Source organism: Pongo pygmaeus, chromosome 12, assembly GCF_028885625.2.
Source record: "Pongo pygmaeus isolate AG05252 chromosome 12, NHGRI_mPonPyg2-v2.0_pri, whole genome shotgun sequence".
In the NCBI taxonomy this organism is placed as follows: Eukaryota; Metazoa; Chordata; class Mammalia; order Primates; family Hominidae; genus Pongo; species Pongo pygmaeus.
In genome coordinates, this window is record NC_072385.2 from 28,164,796 (window position 1) to 28,178,774 (window position 13,979).

At 48.0% G+C, this 13,979-nt stretch overlaps 1 protein-coding gene across 21 annotated transcripts in view; it reads left to right on the top strand.

Annotated features, from left to right (window-relative positions):
- Positions 1-13,979, top strand: part of INPP4A (inositol polyphosphate-4-phosphatase type I A) — a 145,405-nt gene that overhangs the window by 95,228 nt on the left and 36,198 nt on the right. For 11 of the 21 annotated variants that reach the window (XM_054476485.2, XM_063648481.1, XM_063648484.1 and 8 more), the window contains exons 11-14: positions 4,118-4,248; positions 6,195-6,299; positions 6,811-6,919; positions 12,990-13,173. In XM_054476485.2, coding sequence (XP_054332460.1) covers positions 4,118-4,248; positions 6,195-6,299; positions 6,811-6,919; positions 12,990-13,173 — 529 coding nt within the window. Of the gene's footprint in view, positions 1-4,117; positions 4,249-6,194; positions 6,300-6,810; positions 6,920-9,189; positions 9,208-12,989; positions 13,174-13,979 lie in introns of all 21 variants that reach the window. The other 10 variants (XM_054476491.2, XM_054476483.2, XM_054476479.2 and 7 more) reach the window with 1 other exon arrangement.

Genomic DNA, 13,979 nt, shown 5'->3' on the forward strand with positions numbered 1-13,979 from the left:
AGCACTGGCATCAGATAGACTGGACTGCAAACACAGCCTCTTCCCCTGCAGCTCTGTGGCCTTGGCTTGCCTAAGCCTCAGTTTGCTCATTGGGATCATGGATTCCTGTGCAAGGATTTCATAAGACAGTGTATTTGAACCCAGATGTGTGTCCCACACTCAGAACCTCCTCTCTTCTCTTCTTTACTCTTTTTTTTTTTGAGACAGAGTCTTGCTCTGTCGCTCAGGCTGGAGTGCAGTGGTGCAATCTCAGCTCAATGCAGCCTCTTCTCCCAGGTTCAAGTAATTCTCCTGCCTCAGCCTCTGAAGTAGCTGAGATTACAGGTGTGCGCCACCAGGCCTGGCTAATTTTTGTATTTTTAGTAGAGATGGCGTTTCACCGTGTTGGTCAGGCTGGTCTCAAACTACTGACCTCAGGTGATCCACCCACCTTGGCCTCCCAAAGTGCTGGGATTACAGGTGTGAGCCACCATGCCTGGCCTTCCTTTTCTTCTTTTCTTTCCCCTCTCACTGGTCCTTCAGAAAGTTAGAAATAACTGGTAATTGTTTGATCCTAGCTGCCCAGCAGTAGTTTTCTAGGTTAGGGTCATAGATAAGGGCTCCAGAAGACTGAGCATAACCTGTCAGCTCACTGTGGTCCCATAAGGGTCTTAACCCTTCTGCATCTCTCAACCCAGGGCATATTTTGTCAGTTCTAAGGTGAGGAGAAGCCCAACAGGTGGCCCAGGCCGTGCAGATTATGTCCGCTGTCTCTGTTTTAACTGTGTGCTGCTGTAACAGAATGCCAGAGACTCAGTAACTTATAATGATCAGAAAAGTATTTGACTCATGGTTCTGGAAACTGGGAAGTCCAAAAGCATGGTACTGGCATCTGGGGAGGGCCTTCATGCTGCATCATCCTGTGGTGGAAGGCATCACACAGCAAGAGCGCTCTTGAGAGAAGGCCAAACTTGCTTTTATAACAAACCCACTGTTGCAATAACCAACCCATTCCCATGATAATGACATCAATCCATTCATGAGGGCAGAGCCCTCATGACCTCATCATCTCTTAAAGGTCCCACTTCTCAAAACTGTGGCATTCAGGATGAAGTTTCCAACATATGAACTTTGGGGGATAGTCTCAGATTGTCATTTCTCCTCCTTGTCCTCAAGTGGTGTTAATTATAAACACAGTATAACAGAAGCGTGAAAGAAAGCAAGGCAGCCAGAATCCTGCTGTTTTCAAAGAGCTATTTTGTTTAAATTTTTTACTTGGAAAAAACATCAAACTTAAAAATAAAGGGCAAGAGGCCAGGCGCGGTGGCTCACACCTGTAATCCCAGCACTTTGGGAGGCTGAGGCGGGTGGATCACGAGGTCAGGAGATTGAGACCGTCCTGACTAACACGGTGAAACCTCGTCTCTACTAAAAATACAAAAAATTAGCCAGGTGCGGTGGCGGGCGCATGTAGTCCCATCTACTCAGGAGGCAGAGGCAGGAGAATGGCGTGAACCCGGGAGGCAGAGCTTGCAGTGAGCCGAGATCGCGCCACTGCACTCCAGCCTGGGTGACAGAGCGAGACTCCGTTTAAAAAAAAAAAAAAAAAAAAAAGCAAGAATAATGCAATGAGCACCTAGATATCTTTCACCTAAAATCACCAATTGTTAATATTTTGCCAATTGCTTTCTCTATATATGCACATATTTTAATATTTTAATTTTAAAAATTTTCATTCAGCTTTGCCTATATTTGTGTATATTTACACAGTGGCAATCTACTTTTCCATGTATCTTCAGTTTTCCTGTTTTAATTTCCCATTACATGGTGTATTATAACTTTAAAGAGTTTATTCATTTTTTGTTAGCTTGAGACAGGGTATTGCTCTGTCACCCAGGCTGGAGTGCAGTGGTACCATCATAGCTCACTGCATCCTGAAACTCCTGTGCTCAAGCCATCATCCTCTTACCTCGCCTCCTGAACAGATAGAACTACAAGCACACACCACTATGCCCAGCTAATTTTTTCATTTGTTGTAGAGACAGGGTCTTGCTGTGTTGCCCAGGCTGGTCTCCAGCTCCTGGCCTCAAGTGATCCTCCCACCTTGGCCTCCCAAAAAGCTGGGATTCCAGGCATGACCCACCATTCCTAGCCAAGAGTTCATTCATTTAACAAGTGCTTTAGTTCAAGGGTTTTGTTGTTGTTTTTAGCAACAACCACATGTCAGGCACTGTTCTCGGTGTGGGAGGCTTCTTGGTGAGCTCAACGTGGGTGTTGGTTGGAAACAACTGGGAACCTCATGCAGGAACTCCAGATGTTTCAGCGTGTGCTGGAAGTGAAAAGGGAACTGTGAGAAGAAAGAGGGTGATAGGGGCAGGCCTCTGTGAGATGATGACATTAAACTAACACCTGAAGCATAGGAAGCCGCCACATGAACACGGGCAGACACATTCCAGAGAAACTAGCAGCGGCCTGGCAGACAGCTGCTGTGCTCAGAGCGGCCTGAGGCCATGGGGCCAGCTGGCCACGTAGCCCTACCTGCTCTGGGTGTCCTTTTATATTAATTTTGCCATTTTAATAATAATAAAATGGCACAGCTTTTAAAAACAATTTAGACAAGTCAGATTTCCTAAGAACTTATATAAAATTTAGCTTTTTTTCTTTCTCAAAGGAAAACATGAGTGCAGTATAAAAAAAAATCGCGGAAAGGTTTTTAACTAAAAACAACTTGGGGCTCTACTTTCTGATCTACTTCCCAGAAACAACCACTTTTTGAGAGTTTTAGTGTTTAGTGATGTATTTCCAAATATATGTGTAAAGAGTTCTCTTCATTAATCAATTTCAGGGATTAGCTACCGATTTTCTATGCTGAGGGTTTGGCCTTTTAACCTTCCCAGTCCCCATTTTCCTAATTTGGTTATGCTTTTTGTTTTTAAATCCATCTTGTGATTTTGCTGTTATGATTGTGTAGCTGTTCTTCATTGCTGAGCTAAGGAATTTATATTTCAGTTCTTATATAGCTTTTATTTTTTTGGAGATAACAATTCCTCTTTTTCTTCTCTTCCCTTCCTCCTCTTCCCCCTTCCCCCTTCTGTTACCCTGTGCCTCTGTCAAGCACACACATAAAGACAAGGTGAGGCCTGATTTCATCCACAGTGACACAGCGGGCCACTTTTAGGTTCAGACAGCTCCTCTCTTTTTTTTTTTTTTTGAGACGGAGTCTCGCTCCGTCGCCCAGGCTGGAGTGCAGTGGCGCGATCCTGGCTCACTGCAAGCTCCGCCTCCCAGGTTCATGCCATTCTCCTGCCTCAGCCTCCCAAGTAGCTGGGACTACAGGTGCCCACCACCACTCCCGGCTAATTTTTTGTATTTTTTAATAGAGGCGGGGTTTCACATGTTAGCCAGGATGGTCTCAGTCTAGCTCCTCTCTTACATAGACACGGAAGGAAGAATAATCAGAGGTGCCAGCTCCCATGGTCCTTGTCCCATACCCAAAAAGGATGGCAATGAGACAGAAAGGCTTGTGACGGCAGCATGATCTGTGGAACTCCGCTGCTGAGGAGCCAACTCTAGGCTGCAGCTGAGCGGTTTTAGATTCTGCAGCTCCCTTATCAGGGGGAGGGCAGAAGGCCCATACCTCAGGAGAACCTGGGAGGCGATGAGAAGCGCTGTCCTGATAGCCTCCTAGGGGAGATGACGAGGCAAGCAGGAGGTGGCTCATGGCGATTACTCACAGCCTGCAGTCCTCTCTGTTCCGGGAGGATCACATGTTGTTTTGCCAAGACTCAGGTGGGCTGTGCTTGAGGGCACCTGCAGGTCATCAGGGTAAAGCTTCTCCCTAGCAGCCTGTCTCCTTCTCCCCACCTCCACTTAGTTTCCCTGGAACATTAGACTAAGTTCCCGTGAAAAGCTACTCTGGACACACTGCCACGTGGTCAGTGGTCTGCTTTTCATGTAGCTGTCTGTCCTCCCCTCCCACCCAGTTGCCCTTTAGACAGGCAGTGTAACCATTGTCCTGGCCTGCCCTGGGCATCCGTGATACTTCCCCTGCAAATGCTGTTGTCCTGGGTAGGCCTCCTGGGCCTCTCTGGGGAAACTAGTTAGCCCACAGCCTGATGCATCTGTGTCTTGCTTTCAGAGTGTGTGAGCTGGAGGAGCTGGGAGAGCTGTCCCCTTGCTGGGAGAGCCTCCGGCGCCAAATTGTCACCCAGTACCAGACCATCATCCTCACATACCAGGAGAACCTGACCGACCTCCATCAGTACAAAGGTGGGTGCATCCCCATGCTGTCACCACACACACACGTGTGCACACACACACACTCACTCAGTCACTCACTCTGCTTTCCCAGCCAGAGATCTGGAACACAGGGTCACTTACACATTCCCACTGACAGACACTTTAATGGATTTTTAAAAATAACTTCTTATGTAGGTGTGAATTCTTTCAAATATGGGTTTTTCTGATCTTAATTAAAAAGACAAATCTGTGAATTGCAGTGAAGAGTCCTCCTATGGTGTCATCTACCAAAACAGCCACTGTGGAGTGAAATTTAGGGGAGGCGAAATCCCGGGCTATTACTGCTTCATGTTGTTTCTTCATCTTGGACTAATGTCAGTACAGTGACCGAAAGGATGTAGGCCACTCGCCTTGAAACAAAGCCGTTTTTCTTGATTTCCCAGTTTAAAGAGTCAGTGATAACTTCTGTTAAACATATGAATTGTTAAGGGGGAACACTGTATTTTAAGGCTCAAAAAACAAAGTGGAGTGTGAATGAACACCTCACTGTTTCTCCTTGAAAGATGCCATTTGATTTTCAAAACACTCTCAGGGCAGATTTGGAAATCTGTTCTTGTTCCTTTTTTATTCCAAGTGGAATGAATTTTTTGGTTTTTCATTACTCTATATATTGCTTTAGGATTTTGAATTATTCTCTATTTTTGGATTCTTCCCTTTGATTCCTCTACATAATGGAATTTCAGGGTTTAAGGAAAACCATAAGCCCTTAATGTGGTTTTGACACAGAACATATGAACCCGTCCATAAACTTGGATGAGAAGAAGCCAAATGCAGGACTAACAAGGAGGTGTTGCTTAGGCTTGATGTGAGTCTGAAGAGAGGGTCTGAGTATGTCACTGGGAGAAACGGCAGCATTTGCCCAGGAAGGAACCAAGGGACTCACCCATGCCTGATGCCTCTTACCTGGGAAAGTGTGGAACCCACACAACCTTGAGTTTTCTAGAGCAGAGCTTCTCAAATGTCAGTGTGCACCTGGATCCCTTGAGAATTGTGTTGAAGTGGCGGTCTGGGATTGTGCCTTTCTCACAGGCTCTCGGATGCTCATGCTGCGGTCTGTGGACTGCACCCTAAGTATCAGGCCATAGAGAGCAATCTCCTATGGCAAACTGGAGACACACAGTGGCTGGTCTGCGATTCATATGCTGGCAGTATCAGTGATATTTGTCACTAGATGAAACGTTTATTTCTTCTACTCTCTGGTTGTCAGTTTAATTTGTAATCCCTTTATTTTGTAGGCATGTGATTCTCCATTTAATTAGTTATGGATTCTGATTATAGAAACAAGATGGTGGATATTTGTTATAAAATAGCGTCCAGGCTCCTTAACCAACCAGGCGTAAACAGGGAAACATTGAATTTTGTGTGTCAGAAGGCCGGAATCAATGCTGTATTGCATTTGTTCATCTTGATGGGCCTGCAGGGATGAGAAGGCCTCTTCATCACTTTCGAGAGTTGAGATGTATTGCTCTAGCCAAACCAAATTCTTAGCTCTTTGATGATGGCGGTCTCTGGAGTCAGAACAGGCAGTCTCTGGCGTGGACCCCTTTGCTTATTATAGTAGTGCTGACATTGTGCTGCACAGAATCACATTTTTTGTATCAGATCTCTCAGTAGAGAGCTGAGTCACGGAAGGTGCAGCATCGTTACCGTAGCTTTTTGAAGCCAGTTCTCCCTGGCACCATTCACCACCTGAGCACCCAGAACCAGCTCTCCTGACCAGCAGGCTGCCCTTGGCATCTCACCTACCTGCCACCTGGAAATGAAATGTGCTCATGGCAACTCAGAATCTTCTAGGCCACTGCCGACACATACCTGCTTATATGCCACAGCATCCTCTGAATTCCATTTTCTACTTGCAACTCGTGAATGCAGCATGTATGCTGATGGCCTTTATCTTCTCCTGTTCCATTTCTTAGGGCCCTCGTTTAAAGCAAGCAGTTTGAAAGCAGATAAAAAGTTAGAGTTTGTTCCCACAAACTTGCACATACAAAGGATGAGAGTTCAAGATGATGGAGGATCAGGTACCTATTTTTCTGCTCCCTCTTGTTGAATCACATTTTGCTGCTTTTCTCTCTGGGTACTTGGTCCCTGAGTGCCCCACATCTGCCCATTTCCCTGTGTGCTCTGGGTGGCTCAGAGGAGAGATTTGTCACAAGGACCTTCAAAAGGTTTCTGATAAGAGCCCACACCCCTTCCTTTTGTCTCTCCTCACTCTAGCTTCCCTTTGTATTTCTGCAGTAGAAAGTTGCCTGTCGGCCCTTCTTCCCAAGGAGGGATGCAAACGGGAGTTACAGGGTGGCTTCCTGCAGCCCGTGTGGCTCCACTTGAAATGTTTTAAACTCCTTGTTCTGAGGTGATGGCACTGGGCTCCACCAGACCCTTGGGCAGCCAGGGCTGTGGGATCAGGGGAACCAAAGGCTGTACAGCAGTGGGCTGGAGGGTCAGGACCCCAGACTTGTGTGCATATCCCTATAGCTGGCTTGTCCACAGGCCTGAGCCCAGAGTAATGGAGTAGAGCTTTCTGTCATTCAGATCAGAACTACGACATCGTCACCATCGGGGCGCCAGCAGCACACTGCCAAGGTTTTAAGTCAGGAGGTCTCCGCAAAAAGCTGCACAAATTTGAAGAGACCAAGAAACAGTAAGTAGCCAGAGAGGGTTTGTGGTCCTTGTACAGCTTTCTGATGCTTCTTTTCTCAGTTTAAAATAAAATCAAAATATGACCGCAAAAACATCCAGCCATCTGATCTGCTTTTACGTGGCAGGAGGATCTGCCTTGTGGAGCCTGTGCTGCTCTGTTTATCTGTGACTGAGCTGGGTGGGTGATGAGGGCACTGGATCAATGGTCCTGTCCTGCAAAATGAGGAGCAGATTGTGATCCACCTCAGAAGTGGTGCTCCAGGCAGCCGCCCTGTGTGGACTCTCCTGGCTCGGCATCCTTTAGAGTCCCTGGCCAGTCAGTTGAGCACCATAGGCAACGAGCCTGGAGCATGTTGTTTCCTAGAGGACAGCGGTAGTAAATATTCACAGTTTTTGAAAGATTCAGGGGGCTGTACAGAGCTACTGTCCTGAGTAGGAAATTTCCAGGTAGGGAGGATGGTGAAGGGCATTTCAGACAAAGACATGGCAGAAGCAGTGCACGTGGTGAAATGTGGCCGGGTGCACAGTGCTGGGGGTGGAGAGCTAAAAAGACTGGCCTTGCTGCCAGCCTACTCTGTGACCAGAGTTACAGCGCCCAGCAGATCTAGGCCTGGTTCCAGGAGCTCAGGGCCTTGCCTGGGAGTAGACAAGTCAGCAGGCGCCATTTGGCATGAGCAGTGCCCAAAACAAGCATGCTGAGGATGCTGGGGTGCATGGAGCAGGGCATCCACCCAGCCCCCAGGGGTGGGAGGGAGACAGCCAGAAATAAACCCAAGCTGTTGTGTTAGATGTGCAGGAGGCATTGATGATCTTCCAGAACATCACCTGTGAAGATTTCAGTGGCTCAGGAAGTCGGGGTGATGAGTGTAGATGACCAGTAAGGTCCTTGGACTGTGACTGCAAAGTAGAGGAAGTAGCATGAGGTGTTTAGGGAGAATAATTATGACTTAGCATGTGTTTGGGCTGATAGGAAAGACAGAAGTGGATGAGGTAAGGTAAATGAGAGGAAAACAGTGTTAGAGCAGGGTTCTCACAGGATGGAAAGAGGCAAGAGCAGGTGTTCATCAGAAGGGCCAGGAGAAGAGGTGGGGCTGCAGAGAGATGTTTGAGGTGGGAAGGAACAAGTGGAAGCATCCGTCGACAGCCTCTGCAGCATGTAGGCTGGGGAGGGTCAGACTCAGCAAGCAAGCATGGAACAGCATGAGGGAAGGTGAGCAAAGGCCCAGGGAGCGTCACAAGAATCCCATGGATGGTCAGGTGAAGAGCTCTGGCACGTGCCATGGAGCTGGTGGTTGGCACCTGACTGTGCTGCCACGGCTGGGAGTCAGGACGTGATCTGAGAAAACTTGACCCTGGACTGGAGCAGGAAAGAGGTGGAAGGTCAGATCAGTGGCTGAGGGGGTCAGGGAGGCAGCTAGGGGCGTCACTGATCATGGGCAAGGCTGAGCAGGGAATGGAAGAGAGTGCCCTGTGAGAAGTCACCATTCAGATATGTGCACAGGCTGCCTGGGCGGGCCCAGAGCCCAGTGAGTCCCGGATGGAGGAGAAACAGGGAAGGGGAATTCAGGCCCCCAGACAACCTACTTGACTTTGATTCATTCCCAAGGGTGCTTCCCTAAGACAAACCAGGTAACCAGACCTGTCAGGATTCGCTGGACTCCAGGTCCCTTTGGGAAATAGGAAGAAGATGCAGCTTCCTGTGCCACCGCAGCTCTGCACAGCCAGCCAGAAAGCGTGTCTGTCACTCCATTGCATGTTGCCCTGTGGAGAGTGTGAGCGTGCAGCTTGAGATGGGGTGGGGCCCTGAAGGAGAACCCATAGTAACTCTGGCCAGTCAAGAAGGGGGCCTCCTGGGGGTCTTTGTCCCAGGAGGCTTGGGGTGTTGATTCCTGATAACTCTGCATGTTAACTTCAGAATTTATTTCTCAAAATACCTCTTAGTATTTTTCAAATATATAAGTTTCTATTTAATTTCCCACTAATGCCATCAAGCCACTTATAGATATGGTATTCATGATTTGAACTTTCCTTTAAATGCAGAGGTAACTTGGCCTGAGGTGGGATGTCTCCCTGGGGCTTGAGCACAGGGAGTGACGCTGCTCCAAGGAATAAGCACAATGGGCTCATAATTGTAGTCATCCCTGTAGTTGGGACCTCAACAAATAATTTTAAGTATTTTGACAAAAAATAAGTTGGCTTTTTAATTTTTTGTTTTTGCATTTGGTATTTGCTAACAAACTGCTAATATTTCATTTTGGTTCTTTTCTTTAGCAGTTTTGAGGAGTGTTGGTGAGTTTTCTGTCTGTGGAGAGAGTGTCTGTTTGGGTCTCGTCCTCATGCAGAGAAAGCTTGTGCCATCCCCACCCCTCCTCTTGTGGGCTTCCCCCGCGGTGCTGCCATGGTTCCTAGTTATACACCTCATAGACAGTCCTCCCTTCCAACTGCAATGTTCTTTAATAATGAATAGCCAATCTTCAGTCTGCTGTTTTACCTTTAAAACCTGGCAGCTGGGTGTTGCTGTGCTCACTCTGAGAAAGAACCTAGTTCTGTTTCTCCCAGGAAGAGGAAGGGCCCGACCCAGGAAGCCCCTGGGTGCAGCTGGAAACTCCTGTCTTCTTATACAGGAGTTTTGTGGCTTTTCAGTTTTCACTTCACTATTACCTCTTATACGAATGAAGCCAGCCTACATCTTCATGATGCTTATTAATTTATGCTGATTTTAATAACACTGTTACCAAGGTCAGTTTTACCCCTGGGGGTGGGTGCAAACCAAGATTTAATACAACTGAGTGACTTTTTCCACCAGATAATTAGATGACAGTTAGAAACCACGGTGTCTGCTGCCTGGGCTTCTCTACTGCTTCCCCAGGCTCATAACAGAGGCTCTGCAGTGGTGCTTCATTCAGAGGCACCTGCAGCCCCTCAAGAAATGCTGCTGCCTCAGAGCCTGTGACCCATGGGGCTCAGGGGCTATGGCTGGGCCCTACTGGAGGTGTCAGGCTTTGCTGGCAGCATCTGACAGGAGGAAGCACTGAGGACATTCCCCCATGTCCAGGCTGAGGCCTCTCAACTTCCCCCTGGGGGTTCTTTTCCCTGGGGGTACTTTAGATACAAGAGAGGGAGGAGGGCATCTAGGGACGGTTGCTGCTGCTCCTGCCTCCCTAATGGAGCAAACCCATGCTACTTCTGTGGAAGTGGCCTCTCAGCCTCCCCTTCCTGCCTTTTCTCTACTGGGGCCTCTTTCAAGGCCTGATCTTTCCCATAACGGGACAAGTAAAGTACTTAGGGGTTGAGTCTAGGGGGGCAGAGGAAGAGGAATGGGAGGGGAGAGCCAAAGGCCCAGCTGCCCTCAAGGCCTGCTCCTTGGTAAATCCCAACCCAGGTGTTTTGGGTTGAACCCTGTTCCTGGGGAACTTTCTGAGTTCCTGAGTTCCCTCTGAGGACCCTCCATAGCCCAATCTGGCCCTGGTCATCCCTTGCCCTCTGCCCCCTGCTCCCCATATACAAGACTGTCCCTGAAGCAGGGAGGGGATGGAGTGGGGAGGGTTATAGGCACAAGGAGTGTCCCTGCCTGGAGACTGTGAGGGTCTAAATCCCAGGCAGAGAGGACCCAGCCTCCCAATCCTCCTACCCTTGCAGAACCCAGCTCCATGGGGGCTCAGCCTCTGCAGAGGTGATCCTGCTCTTCTAATGTCCAGAGTGACTGTTGCTCAGCAGTTACCAGCAGTTCCTGGCCAGGGCCACAAGACTCCACCCTTACGCTCTCGTGGCATCTTCAGTTTAGCCCATGACCCCAGCTCTGGGTAGGTCCGGGTCTGGGGTGGGGGCCTAATGCAAAGTCCAAGGGCTATACCTAGGATACTGCCTCCTGGGGCTGCCCCTAGGCTTCACGTCTATACCTCCATCCTGCCGCCCTCATGTGGCTGCCTGGTTTTTAAAACTAGGTAGTTGAGCACACATGCTTGTATTTTCCTCATCATCCTAAACAGCACCTCTTTGAAATTTGCCTTTTCTTGCCCCTGCCATGTATATCCCATGCATAAGTCCCAGGTATCATCATTAAAACATGACTTGTGAGAATACAGGGCAAGTATAGGGTGGTGCTTTTCTCTTGGCCTGGGCAGAGGGTATATATTTGTTGAAGGGTACACAGCCACCTCCTTACACAGAAGTAGATCTACATACAGCGCATTTTATATACGTACTCTAAATATTGGGGGCCTGGGAAGAATCCTTTTTTTTTTTCCACCGTTTTTGGAGTCAGGGTCTTGCTCTGTCACCCAGGCTGGAGTGCACTGGCACCGTCATAACTCACTACAGCCTCAAACTCCTGGGCTCAGTTGACCCTCCTGCCTCAGCCTCCTAAGTAGCCAGAACCACAAGCACAAGCCACCATGCCTAGCTAATTTTTAAATTTTTTTAAAAGATGGGGTCTCACGATGTTGCCCAGGCTGGTCTTGAACTCCCAGGCTCAAGCAATCCGCCCACCTTGGCCTACCAAAGTGCTACGATTATAGGCCACCATGCTTGGCTGAACTGATTTTTTAAAATCCTATTTTGAGATTGTCTTTTTAAGATGAAATGGTCTTAGAAGGCAGCTATTCATTTGGAAGAGTGATTGCAGATTGGAAAGTAGTTGTGTGCACATCGTGCTGTGGAATGACTCCTGTTGTGCCCCATGAGCTTGAGTGCGTTCTGCTGCATGGGCTTCTGGCACATCCATTGTTTTTTACTGTGGCGTGTGGGCTTGTGGTGGTGGTGTTTCTTTCCGGGGTGCTTTGGTTTTCGGTTTTTGCATGTTTGCCGCATAATCCAGCAAGGGAAGGGGTAGTGGTGGTTTGTTGATGAACCACTTTGGGACTTCCCTGGGAAGGGGCCAATGGGGAAGATTCTCAGCCCTGACCAAGGTGACTGTCATCTCCAGGGGAAGTGATGGAGGATGTGGTGAGAGGTGCCCTCGCTCCTCCTCTTTCTCTCTCTCCCCCAGAATTCAAAGGGTAGCCCTTTAGGGACCAGTCAGGACCCCTCATCCCATGAGCGAAGGGACACCCATTCTACCCAGAGCTCACAATTTCAAATTTTAGGAGGAGACCTCTGCATTGGTGGCTTGTACTTCTTTCTGCTTTCTTCAGCTTCCTCAGATGGTCTGAAAAATAAATTTATAATATTGGATTGATTGGGATCAGGCTAAGAGACATGCAATTTATCATCACCGTTTAGTTGGACCCAACACACTGGCCAGGCCCCCACAGCGGGAGGATGTGAAGTTGGTCCTTCAGAGCCTCCTGATTGTGCTGGGAGGGGCTGGGCTGTAGGCTTGGCATCAGATCCCTAGACACACACGCTGCTTGGTGGCGAAGAGGTGGGAAGGAGGGAGAGCCAGGATTTCAAAGCCACTGAGGAGTCTGGCTTTGCCTGTGGCTTGGCATGTTCTCCACTTTTTCTTCATTTGATGAAACGTTATTTTTCAAAGTAGGGAAGTCCTGGAGCGAAGGAAAGGGAAAGGAAACCCCATTTTCTAGGGACTTGCTGGGGTCAGACATGAGAGGAAGGACGACTGTGGGTGTGTTCACAGGGAGCTTGAATTCCTGATTGGCCAAAAGAAAAAATAGGTTTTGGTTGTTTGGAGACAAAGTCTAACACCCACTGCAGTCTCTGCTACACTGTGATAACCTGACCCCTTCTGTAAATGGCCTCTATGTCTCCACTTAAGTACTGCTTATAAGTTAATAGATGAGGTTGTGAGGTGGAAGATTACGATCATTTGGGTGATTACGGGATATGATTGTTCAATACCTGTTCATACATTTACATACACAAGTAAAAATACAGATACATGCAAATACAGATAAAAGACTGAGTCATAGTTTAATATTCCAAGCTCCTACCATATAGACAGGAAGAATCTCCTAAGATATACTTTGCTCATCAACAACTAGAGTAGCCTGGGAGAACATCCCTGAGTCACAGAACACTTCGTCTTAGGGTCAGTTGTGGCTGGGGTTGGAATGATGCTGTCATCCTTTTCAGATTCTGGAGAATCCCTTAGAATCCGTTCTTATCCTTTCCAGTACATCATCTGGCTGCCAGTCCATAATCTACATACCACAGGACGTCGTCAGAGCCAAGGAGATCATCGCCCAGATCAACACCCTGAAAACCCAAGTGAGTTACTACGCAGAGCGGCTGTCAAGGGCAGCCAAGGACAGGTCTGCCACTGGCCTTGAGAGGACACTCGCCATCTTGGCAGACAAGGTAGGAGGGGTGCCCTGCTACATATGGGCTGGGGAGTTTCCTTGGGTTTCTGGAAGCCACCGGGCAGCCCAGGTGTACCTAAGATGGTCCACAAAGAGCGTGACATTGGGATGGCTTTGAAGGTCTACCTTAGGTCCATTTCCCACAAAGGCCCAGGGAGGTTTTGTGATTTGTCCGCAGAGCTGGACAGACCAAGGGCAGAGCCCAGGGCTCATGAATCTTAGCTGCAGCTTCAGGCACATGTGCCCTTCAGCAAGTCCATGGTGCTCATTTTGTTGAGGCTGATATACAGTTCCACTTCTTTCTCAGTAACAGCCTAACTAGCAGTTTTTTTTTTGGGGGGGGGGCCACATTTCTATTTTAGTTGAATTTGAAAACAGAAACTGAACTATTATAGAGACATAAGATAAGAAGAATATAATTTTATTGACTTACATATAGTCAGTAAACCAGCTTCTACTTAGCCATAACTTGATCCTGGTTTTAAAATATGTAAGTATTAATCCCTACTGAGGAAGTGGCTATTATCTGACCCTTTTGATGGATGATACTTTTTCCCATTACTTGGTCTCTCTCTCAGTGCACACAAACACACTCTCATACACACACACACACACACACAGATTCTGACTGTACCTCCACACTCACACTCACTGTGCTGTTGAGCTGCTGTTCCTGATCAGAATGTGTTATATCCTTCACAGGTGTTCACACAGCATAGAGTGTGAGGTGGGGATTAGATCCCCTGGAAAAGAAAGATGTAGTTGTCAGCAGTACCATTATGAACCACAGAACCTGTGTTGCAT